Source organism: Canis aureus, chromosome 1, assembly GCF_053574225.1.
Source record: "Canis aureus isolate CA01 chromosome 1, VMU_Caureus_v.1.0, whole genome shotgun sequence".
Lineage (NCBI taxonomy): Eukaryota > Metazoa > Chordata > Mammalia > Carnivora > Canidae > Canis > Canis aureus.
Window position 1 is genome coordinate 81,128,591 of NC_135611.1, and position 12,299 is coordinate 81,140,889.

General features: G+C 35.9%; 1 protein-coding gene across 7 annotated transcripts in view; it reads right to left on the reverse strand.

Annotated features, from left to right (window-relative positions):
* The window catches only part of CEP78 (centrosomal protein 78), a 33,885-nt gene that overhangs the window by 16,188 nt on the left and 5,398 nt on the right, over window positions 1–12,299 (reverse strand). For 4 of the 7 annotated variants that reach the window (XM_077906226.1, XM_077906199.1, XM_077906178.1 and 1 more), the window contains 8 exons: window positions 11,273–11,447; window positions 9,111–9,224; window positions 7,738–7,802; window positions 7,407–7,518; window positions 6,165–6,182; window positions 4,812–4,947; window positions 3,400–3,445; window positions 1,967–2,095 (listed from right to left, as the gene is read on the reverse strand). In XM_077906226.1, coding sequence (XP_077762352.1) covers window positions 1,967–2,095; window positions 3,400–3,445; window positions 4,812–4,947; window positions 6,165–6,182; window positions 7,407–7,518; window positions 7,738–7,802; window positions 9,111–9,224; window positions 11,273–11,447 — 795 coding nt within the window. The remainder of the gene's footprint in view (window positions 1–1,966; window positions 2,096–3,399; window positions 3,446–4,811; window positions 4,948–6,164; window positions 6,183–7,406; window positions 7,519–7,737; window positions 7,803–9,110; window positions 9,225–11,272; window positions 11,448–12,299) is intronic. The other 3 variants (XM_077906208.1, XM_077906189.1, XM_077906218.1) reach the window with 2 other exon arrangements.

The window sequence follows — 12,299 nt, forward strand, 5'->3', positions numbered from 1 at the left end:
TGAGAGTGCACAGGCACACAAGAGCTGGGGGAGGGGCAGAGGGAAAGGGAGAAGCAGACTTCTTGCTGAGCAAGGAGCCTGATGTGGGGCTCGATCCCAGGACCCTGATCTCATGACCTAAGCCGAAGGCAGATGCTTAACCAACTTAACTATAGGTATCCCTGTAATTTAATTTTTAATACTTAATAGACATTTGGGCTGTTTTCAGCTGGTGCTAATGCAAGTAACACACATGTCCTGTTGTACCAGCTAGTAGTATTCTAGTAGTATTCTATTATACTATTCCATAATAGTGTAATAGAATCTGTTCTATTCTAGTACTAGTACTATTCTAGTACATATACTGGGTGGGCAGGGGAGAGGAAAACTCATCCGGTCACAGGGTATTTATACACTTTCAGCTGATAAACAATGCTGAAGGCTTTCCAAAGTAGCTGTGTCAATTTATATGACCGTATAAGCACAGGGTGTGAGATTCCTATTATTTTCCAGGTCTAGGATTCCTGTTATCAGACTTCTTTTTGTTAATGTAATTGGAATATAGGGATTTCATATTGGCTTTAGTTCATTTTTCTCTAATTAGAGTAAATGAGATTGGACACTTTTCTGTTTATTAGCTATATGGATTTCTTTTTTTCTTTTCTTTTTCTTTTTTTCTTTTTTTTTTTTTTTTTTTAAGATTTTACTTATTTATTCATGAGAGACACAGAGAAGTAGAGACCTAGGCAGAGGGAAAAGCAGGCTCCTATGGGAAGCCAGATGTGGGACTCGATCCTGGGACCCTGGGATCACACTCTGAGCCAAAGGCAGACGCTCAACCACTAAGCCACCCAGGTGCTCCTGGATTTCCTTTCTTAATGAGGCTTTAGCCATTCTTATTTTTAATTCTTCTCCATTTCCAAACTTATGTGTTCATGCCATGATGAAATTTTAGACATTAATTTCCTACTTCAATAAATATTAGTTTAACTACACTTTTTCCTATGACCACTACTCTCAGTGAAGTCACATCACCAGTAGTTTTTCCATTGGTCATGACCTCTTCCACTTGCAGTGATATTCTTAAAAGTCTGTATTGTTTATCAACCATAAACTCTCTCAACACCCCATTTTGGGAAATGAAGACATTCATGTCTTTTTCCCTTCTTTCTACCTCTCGGTTACCTTTCACACTCAGCTTTTATGTTGTCAAAACTGATATTTACATTTTGTTGTTTTCGGTTGAGAGACACTAACATCAAATAGTCTGTGGTCCTACCAGGTATCTGTTTTACGTTTTTTTTCTCCCCTGTCAGGTTGTATGCTCTACTCAACTCTCAGGCAAATCATGGTTATTTTCTACCTAGGAAGGAGAGCAGAACGCTTCCTGGAAGCTCATGACTGACTGGCTTCTCTTATGTGTAAGGAGGCAGGCAGTCAATTATAAAAGGGAACCCCCAAATACCCTTGTCTAGAGATCAGGTTTATTAGGCAATATAACACCCTATATTAGGCTATTAATCTAACATAGGTTCTTGAGTTTTCTTATTTTGGGAAGGGAGAATGTCAACACCAAAACCTTATTTTCAACTTTATGCTTATAAAAAATGAAATTGTATTTTCCTTTTAACAAAAAGATAATTCAGCTAGGATTGCCAATTTCCTGGTCTTTACAGTCAGTGCACTGAATCAACTGACTACGTTCATTCAGAACTCCGTTTCCTTGAGTTTATCTAATGATCATTAAGGTTCTCCCTACATCTAATAGTCTATCATCCTAAGGAAAAGAAAATATATTACTGTTGACATGTTTTGATTTTTATTTCTCAGAATTCAAATGTCTACTCTTGACTTAGACAGCCAAAGAATTATTGAGGAGAAGACAGAACCCATGTGCAAGCTCATCCAGTGCCATAATCAGATTTCTGCCCAATAACTACCACCATTGAAAAATAATTTCTGGATCTTTAAAATGGTAACTTAGTACCTGTAGTGCTTCTTGTTTTAAACTGGTTTTCTCAGGTTCTTCTTGAACACTTTCAGAAGAATCGTCGACCTCTTCAATTTCTGAGGAGGAAGGACTCTCCACTGTCACAGTAACAGGAAAATCTGATTGCTTAGAAAAAGAAGACAAGGTTGTCGAAGAGATACCAAATATTACAGGACATTTAACAAAAGTGATCTGGGGTATCAAGTCATTATTTATAAATGTCCTCCACTGCTTAGTTTAAAACAAGCAATGACAAAGTAAAATGACAGTGACTTATTTTTGCTGTCACTGTATAGAATTCTCTTAAGATTATTATTAGGAATCATCCATATTATTTTATTAACTATCCTTCACATAAACCAAGTGAGGAGCCAGGGAAAACACTTTTCTCAGATCAACTTTATACTGCAGATGAGAAATTTATTTTCCACTGTCAGGCACAAAAAGTCTGGAAGAAAATTTAGTTTTTGGAGGAAAATTCATCAGAAGGGGGCTGATAAGAATTAGAAGAATAATCTAGCAGGAAAAAAAAACATGAAAATTAAAAAAATAAGACACAATACACAGCTAAAACCAACCCATCAAAAACCTCATTATATCATCCTTAGGCTACCACCTTGACCAAACTACTGTAATGGTCATACAATTCTGTCAAGTTTCGCTGTCACTGGAATGTATGTAGTTCAGTATGCTGTTTCCAAACATTTGAAAACTGACCTGATCACAAACCCATACAAAGTCTATAGGTCAAAAAGAGGAATGCTGGGATTATACAACTGCACAGAAGACAAGTCACTAAGACATCATTTCAACCACGGGCAATAAATCCCACAGTACAGGAAAATTCCAATGGTAGAATGAGGTACACGGCCCTTCTTCTGGGCATGCAGGGGGCAGGGCTCACATCTGGGATGCTGTTCTCTCAATTCAGCAATGTTACCTTACTCAGAGCAACTATGCAGTCTCCCAGGACAATGTGGAAGGAGAACCTGACATTCTGATGGGACTGGATGGTTCAAAGACCATGAGGCAGTAGGACAGGAGAATGTATACTCTGGGACTGGCTTCTTTATTTTGCCTTTGGGATCTGGAACTTATACCTTTCTTGAAAACATAAGGACATGCCTGAGAATGACAGCTCCATGTGTTGGGTCCAGAATGGAAGTCAAATTCATTTCACTGGGTAACAGAGGATATATGGACTCTGAGAAATGACTTCCCTGTTTACAGATGAAACCACAAGGTCCCCAGCATGTGTCATACCCACACACCCATAGTGTCATTGGGATAGCAACCAGACAAATTATAAATGGATTTATTTCAGAGAGGGAAATGTTTCCTGTAAGGCTTTGCATAGTTTGAAAAACAAAGAGAATACCCTCCCATCTTTTCCATTTAACCTATATATTGCAAATATAAGAACTACATACCTGCATATGATTATATACATCACGAGTTTTGATTAATGGAAAACCCCTAAAGAAATACCAACAAATTAAGTTATACTTTGATGTGAACATCACCAGTTAACACCAGCTTTAACAAAATTTGCTAGCATTATGTACAGCAATACTATTAATAATACATATGGGGACACCTGGGTGGCTCAGTGGTTGAGCATCTGCCTTTGGCTCAGGTCATGATCCCAGGGTCCTGGGATTGAGTCCCGCAGTGGTCTCCCCACAGGGAGCCTGCTTCTTCCTCTGCCTATGTCTCTGCCTCTCTGTCTCCCATCAATCAAGAAATAAAATCTTAAAAAAAAACATATAAATTGCGTATAAATATAAGTAAGTTCAAAATATGGATCTGGGAGGCTATGCTATGGAGAAAATTGAACAGGATTTAGCAGACTAGTTTGTCATAACTCTGAACTGCTGAGGGGCACTCTCACTTTCTATGTTCAAGATGGTTTCGAATCCAATCTAACTTCTTTGACCGATAATCACTCTCCAATTGACAACTCTTTGTGATCAGAACGGTCTTGATTAGTAAGTGTCATAAAAAGAAGATATGGAATCACAAAGTCATAAACCTAAAATGTAAAGACTGGGGCCTGGGAACTAGAGTTTATGCAATAATAATTCACATCATCATCTGCAATGGAGAATATATTCATCAATTCAATGTGAGTGACCAGACAGTTATTTTACATAGTACCTGCCTCAAGTCTTCTTTAAAATCAATTCTTTGTTTTCTTAAGCAATTATTAACCCCAATTTCTTGAATATTACCAAGTAAGTTACTTGAAAATAATCTATAGCAAACAAATTCACTCAGCAGGCCTAAAATTATGGTTCGACCATTTAAAGAGACTTTTATACTTCTAGGATAAAAATTGCTATGCACAGCTAACCCCCTGGTAAGTAATCAGCTAAAGGTTGTTAAATCTCATTTGATTTCCTAAATCTGATTCACTAAAATGAATTAAGCCAGTTGGCTGAGTTAGACTAAGTATAATCCATACTCCCCATCCATTGTGCAGTAAACTATTCCCCATGCCTAAAATGTCTTCCCTTTTTCTTATATATCCAAGTTCCTCCTCTTGCATGTAGGGCCTGGCTCAATTACACCCACCTCTAATGACACCTTTCTCACCTGTATAAGTGGAGGTAATTTTATCTACTCCTGATACCCACAAGGTTACATTTGTTGTGACACTTAAGGAAATAACTCCCAATTATAATTATTTTTTTGTTTTTCCTCCTTCGAGGACTCAGTAGGCAGAAGCTACGTGTGAGTTACTGTTTTTCCGCTATAGAAACTACTAGAGACCTCCCACAAAATGGAAGCTCCAATATGAAAATGTCGGAATGACGAAAGACAGGGAATAAATATACTCCACCTGCTCCTGTTTGCACGTTCCGCTGTGCGCCAAGGCAGGTAACCAGACACGCCAGGAGGGAGAGGTTCAGGAGCATAATATTCTTTACCAAGGGAGTGTATTCTTCCATTACTTACAGGTTTCTTTGTGGTCACTCCTATGTTTGTGAAAGCATTAAAGGAAAAAATCAAGATGCACTAAATGGTGACAGCGCAATCCTCACATGTTCACATTTTTAAAAGAATAAAACAGGCACCTGTCAGTGATGCAAAGCCATTAATAAAAGAATCATTTTGTAAAAATGCTTTTACATAGGCTAGCAACACTTAAAAATATAAGTTCTCATATAGTCATAGATCACCATTTTAACTAAAATATAAGTATATGAGATGTGCAAAACATGCAAAAGTAAATAAAAACTATATCCCAGAGAATGAACACTCAGTTGATTGAATCTTAGAATATCTTTGGTATCTCTGAATTTCAAAGACAGAGAAACACTGGTAACATCCATGATTTCCGCCAAAGAGAATCTGAATTTTCAAGACCAAAAGTTCCATTTAAGATTAATTTCTCTGTATAAAAATAAAGTAACAGGACTGAAAGTTGCTAAATGGAAGGTTACCCTCTATAAGTCAACTTTCATTGCTTATTTGATTTCATTTAGAAAACAAAAAGACAAAACCCAGTGGATAAAAAAGCAAGATATGGAGACTTAGCCTACATTTCAATACTAAAAAGTTAAGTATTCTTATATGAAATATTTAGTAGTAATAACTAGACTTACATGCTAATATACTTAAAACAAACCATATATTGACATTTAAAAATGTCAAAATATTGAAATTGACATTTAAATATTTTTTCTGTTACTGAAAAGAAGTAATACAGGTTTGTTATATTTATTCTTCTAATCTATTTTATGATACTACCTTAGCAGCACTAGGATAGCATGAGATATAAAGCACATATGGGGTCATAGAGGGCCAGTACTTCATATAGTGTAGCTTATTGATAATCACCACATGACCCTGTGTGTTTCTCTGGATAAATCTGTACACCTCTTAAAATACATTGAAGCTTCATTTATCTTGTGCTATTTTTGTTTTTTAATATAATCTCAAGGAAAAAATGTTCTTATACATGCGTTTATATGTGTATACCTTTCCCTTTACTTTCAATAAAATAATGCTAATGCCATCTGTAATTAAATCCAAAAGAGTTCACACTTATTAGGAGATAAAATTCCCATTAAAGTTCCTGTCTTCTTTCTGCCCACATGATTACCATATGAATGGGACACAACTCACACAATTATTTAACCCCTATACTCACCTGGATCTAACTATATAGCCAGACTCTGATTTGGCTTACCTCTATGTCTCCATATAACTGAGGCAAATACAAAAAAAAGCCCAAGAAATAAAATTACTCTTAAAATAGCTCAGTGAGCTTATATTAACTTCAGTCACATTTCCACTTTGTTTAATCATACTAAGAAGAATATTTTCTTTATTCTCATTCCATGAAGTCTTATTATATACTACCAGGTACTAAAATTACAGAAAACATAATATAATAAATGTGTATTTTACCTACACATATATATTTCTATTCCTAATATTTTATCAAAATACCAACTGAGTTCTAAGAACATTTCACACATGGTGTAAACTTTTAACAATAATATAAAATTAGCGTGACATCAACAAATCTCAACCTCTTTGTATATACTATTTGACTACTAAAATATCAGTTCTAAAATAAAAATTGGTAGAAAAAATTGTTAAGCTTTTGATTTAATAAATACTCCCAACTTATATTTAATATTTTGTTGACCAAACAAGTTAATGGAGAATCAAAAACATTATCTTTTAATAGTAAAATAAGAAATTGTATTTATGAAAATGTCTACAATACCATTAAAAAAATTACAGAATATTTAGGTTATTTTGAATTTTTATCTATCTATCTATCTATCTATCTATCTATCTATCTATCAATCTATCTATCTATCTATTTAAAGTGGGCCCCACACCCAATGTGAGCTCGAACTCATCACCCTGAGATTGAGAATTGCATGTTCTACCAACTGAGCCAGCCAGGTGCCCCAAATTTCTTACCAATTTAAAAAATGGACTGATCAGCTCAATAAAACCTTGTGAATACATTAAAAAGTATGAATCATATAGAATTTTAATTTAAAATGAAGTAAAAGAAGAAAAATGGCAAATTATATTCCAGCTGTGTTAAATTATGTCAATATTCCATCCTGTCACCTGTGTGCCTATGCTGTCTATGTTAATAGATGCAGGAAGAAAAAATGAAAATCTTAGCCAAGAAATACATTCAAAATAACAAACTTTTTATGAAAACAGAGTTGGTTAATTTAAAAAAAAAGGAAATATTAGCATCTCTTTTTTAAATTGTTTCTACATTCTACAAATTCTCAAAATCTGTATCAGAACATTTACAGTCCTTCCGATATGCATGTGATTAATATTGGTTGTCACCATCAGTATCATATAATGGGAAGAGTTTCCAATTTTAGCACTTTGGAGTACACGTGGGGCATAAATTCTAGTGGTGTTAAAAAGCCAGGAGAGAAAGAGTTACCAATTCGAATAGTAGCCTTCCCTTTCCGACCACTTCCCAAAATTATAGTTCTCTTTTTCTGTCTAGCATTTTTGAATGGTTCCTTTACTGATGGAGAGGTTATCCACTGGTACTGGAAGAGAAATAATAAATAATCATTTCAGTTACAGGTAGTTTATAAGGATTTGATCTCAATTGGAAATTACAGAATTTTGAGAAAAGCCATTTGTGTTGAATTGATTTAAGATGACAGAAAAGAGCCTTGATAGTTTTATTTTATTAGGGAAAAAAAAAAAAAAAGAAAAACACCCAATTAAAGAAGAATTCTTCCTAGAGAACTACAACATGTTACCTCTGACTTGGCACTCCTTCCATTCTGGAGAACTTTTTTGATAACTGCTTTCATCACAGAATGATCTAAAGTAAAGTAAATTGAAATTATAGTAATTGCTTCCCAACAATTGGCTATTCCCATTTAAAATAAACACCAACTAATTGATGCTTTTACATAAAATTAAATATAAACCTCACATTATGTAATTATATATCTATTTCCCTCTTTTGAGTATTCTAATTTCTTGCTCAAAAACCTAAGATGAAACCATGCCCCCTCCCATATTGCCCACAATGACTACTCTTTTGGCAGCAGCAAAGATCAAATCTAAATACTTTGGGTCTAATGTGGCTTTGGATATCTTTGGATAGAAAACAGAGAGTCTGGGCACTGTCCAGATGCTTAAATACCTAAGGGGCACCTAACCATCAAACCAAAGTCCTGACATTCTCTCAAAGCCGCTCCTCTTCTTAGCCTCCCTTTTCACAGTGAGTGGTACCAACCCACTGTATGCCTTCTCATCCAGGACTTCTTTATTACTATTTCCTTCATACCCCACACCTGATCTATCTGCAAGGCTTATTAGCTACACCCTCAAAACGCAACCTGAATTCAACCACTTCACCAGTTCCAACCTTCCATGACCTCACTTCATGTCATGCTCTCCCCCTCTCAGTGCTCTGGCCATGGTGGCCTCCGTGCTTTTCCTTAAACACTCCATCCACCCTGTCACCTATGTGCCTGCGTATGCATGGCCTCCTGGTCCCAGAAAGTGCTTCCTCCAGGTCTCCCATGGCCTGCCACTCTCTTCATTCAGCTTTCCCCTCAAAAGTCATTTCTCCGGTGAAGCTGTACCCTGACATAATCTAATAGAGCCCTACTGGCCCCCTCAGGGTCTTTATTTTATGGTGTTTTCATACTTTCTGCTTTCTAAAATTACATTGCTCCCTCATTTCTACCTGAACTCCTCCACTAGAATGCAAGCTCCACCAAGGTAAGGCTTTTTGTCTATCCGATTCACTGCTACATTCCCAGTGCCTAAAGCCTGTGTCTGGAACACAGAAAGGATTCAAAAATTACTTGCTAAACTGAGAAATGAATGAAATGCTCTTTCCAGGAATGCCAAGGTTCCAGGGAAGGAAATTATTCTCTTGGGGGAAGCTAGCTCATTATCTAGGTTCACCTTGTCCAGTCAGAGTGGCAACCAAGAGCAATTTACAAATATAACTCATTTTCATTAGTAAATTATCTGCTAAAAACACAAGAGAAGTACAAGATTAGGAAAGTATAATATTAGGAAAGCAAACACATTAGGTTTTAGAAACCATCAACACATGAACAAATTCTTTGTTTTGCTATTTGTTAATCAATTTAAAAAAGGTGTGACATACCAACGAGTGGGTTTTTTCTTATATCCAGAATGACCAGCGTTCTATTGGTTTCAAGGGTCCTTAGTAAAGCCTTTGCTCCTTCATTGGTGAGGCCACACTGCTGCAGGTCAAGTGCTTTCAATGAAAGACAAAAGGTCACTTGCCACCTCTACACAGATTTAACATACAGACAATTTTCAGGTATTCATGCGTGTGAGGTTTCCGTACAAGAAGTCATGGTAGGTTTTTAATCTTGGGTATTGAAAAAATAAAAACAGAAAAGTATACATACATCCATAACACAAAATCCAATAAGAAATTCTTGGATGTGCCATGATTATCCTGTTATTAGTACTCATAAGTCACCCAGCATATTTTACAATATGTTGAAGAGTAACTACATGGTTTATGAGTGAAAAAAATCATAAAATGAAGCTCAGTTCATCATCAGCAAGGATACTAGTAGCAGTGTAAAGCTTATATCCAAAACCTAGGTGGAGCTCAGAAACCATGCTGCATTCTTTTGATATGATCTTGAGTTCCAAATCACTCTTAAAACTAGCAAAATAAAGTTAAAAAAAAAAAAAAGCAAAATAGCAGATATGTAATAATTGCTAGTTTTAGAAGGAAAAAGATAAAGAAAGAAGTCTAAGAGGATGTATATAATAACAAATCCAAAGAATGTGTGAATAGGGAACATACGCTAAGAACTTTTCATGAAAGAAGGATAGTTAAGAACACTCTCCTTAAAAGGTTTAAGAACAGAAGAAATGATCATCAACACTAGTAGTTCTGAGGTTGAAGCACCTATTTATTTAAACCAAAGGGATTATCATAAAAGCACAGGTATAAAAAATATCACATAAGTGTTGACTCACATAAGCCCTTTTTAAAAAGTGTTGTGTAAACCATTATATTAAAGTTACTGGGGTCTTTTAAAACCCCAAGACACAGAGAAATAAGCCAGATATATGGAAACAATGTGATGTGATCCTTACAAATTCTTACCACTCATGAGATTGTTCCCAACAACTTTCTATGAATTTAACCCAAGAAAATAAAGAGATGTAGGCAAGAATGTGTTATCAGAGTACTATTTTTAGCAGTGAAAAACTGCAAACAGCTCCTATATCTAGCAAGAATGAATAAGCTGAGTGTCCTATGGCATATTCATATAATGGGGCAGTCACTAAAAATGATGTGGCAGATGTAAATGCACTGACTTATCAAGACGCTCCTATTATTAAAATAAGATGCTCATACTCTATTAAATGAAAAAAAGCTATAAAATTTGGAGTAATCCCACTTGCATTAAAAAAAGGAGGGCTGGGGATCCCTGGGTGGCTCAGTGGTTTAGCACCTGCCTTTGGCCCAGGGCGTGATTCTGGGGTCCCGGAATCGAGTCCCACATCAGGATCCCTGCATTAGAGCCTGTTTCCCCCCCTGCCTGTGTCTCTGCCTCTCTCTCTCTCTCTCTCATGAATAAATAAATTTAAAAAAAAAAAAGGAGGGCTACTCACTTTTGTAGTTTTACAGTTTTTAAAAGTGACACAAGTCAGCCTTTGTGAGGGGAGAGGCCTCACAGACTGTTAAGGTGGATCATAAATTGGCACAGGATTCCTGAATGGTAATTTGGCAACATGCAACAAAAGTCTTAAAAATACATCACATTATAAAGTCCTTCCACTTTTAGTAACTTAATCTATAGAACTAGTACCAATGGTCACAGATATATGTATAATGTGTTCACTACATAATTGTTCCCAATAGGAAAAATACAAACTGTGTAAACCTAATTGCAAAGAATGATTAAACTGCTCCACGTCAATATAATGGAGAACCACAGGATACATGATTAAGTAAGAAAAGAGCATGAAATTTTAAATGTACTGTGAGTCCACTTAGTCTCTGAAGTGTACGAACATATTAATAGAAAAACAAATAGAAGTACAACAAAATGAACAGTGATTACGTCTGGGTATTAAGATTATGGGTAATTTTATTTTCTTGTTACTCTGTATTTTCTAGAAAGAATATGTGCAACTCCTAGAGAAGCTTAAAAGCACAATAAATGGTCTTAGACAAAATAAGGCTTTAAAAAAAAATCCTATGACAATGGTATCAAGGCAAAAGCTACACATACTGGACATTTAAAAATTCATATTTTCCATTTTAGAATTTACCTCTAAGCCATAAATCCTCACTGAGAGATTCTGCAAAAGCACTTGCACCAAGGTCACCAATGAGTGTGTTGCAATTCAAAGTAATGCGCCTCAAACCAGCCATACAGTCCAGATCAGGTCTCCTGTAACGAAGACTCTCAGCCCAGATTTCTTCGTGCCTTCTCATGGTCTGATACTTCAATGATTTAACAGGATGAAATTAAGACGTTTAGATAAGGAAGCAGGGTATGACCACTGAGGATGGCTTACGCCGGAGATTTACAGACACATACCAAGTATATAACCCGATTTAACAGTTGATTCTAGCTCAGGAGTCCAGTGACCTGGGTTCTAGTATGCCAGTGATTAGATTCTAGCCACTGGGAGACCTGTGGCTGATCAGTTACATAAACTCTGATAACCAATTACATTCTAGAAACTTCATTTTCCATATCTGCCATGTCAGGGAAGTGGTTCTAAATTCTGTTATTGCTGAGGCTCTAAGTTCTATCATTCTGTCCTCCAGTGGTTTCCAAACACTTGATGGGATATCCTGCAAGTGAACTTTCTGTAACATGTATCTTATTTACTGGTAAATTATATATATATAGTTCTGTACATATACTTCATGTACAGTATAAACTACACAAGTACTTTTTAAACAATGCAAAAATAAATATAGAAGTTCTAATATTTTCTTCCTCTAACTTAATGGATCTCACTACTTTAGAGTATGCCACCAACTTTAGAGGCTGGCAATAGACAAAGCCAGTTTGACATGCCTCAAGAAATTGATGGTTTGATTTTTAACCACAGACAGAGTCATAAAGACATACCCAGTTCTCTATATTTTAACAGGGAATACTGACTTTAAAAGAAAGAAATCTTATTACATGCTCAAACAACAAAAGACTCAAAGCTTCTATGCCAAAAGCTGGAAAAAGCTTTGGAAAAGCTTTGGGGGAAAGCCTGGATGGAAATGGAAAAGCATTGATGCCATTTTTCTATTAACAATAACTTATAAAAGCAACAAGTGGAAATCACAGCA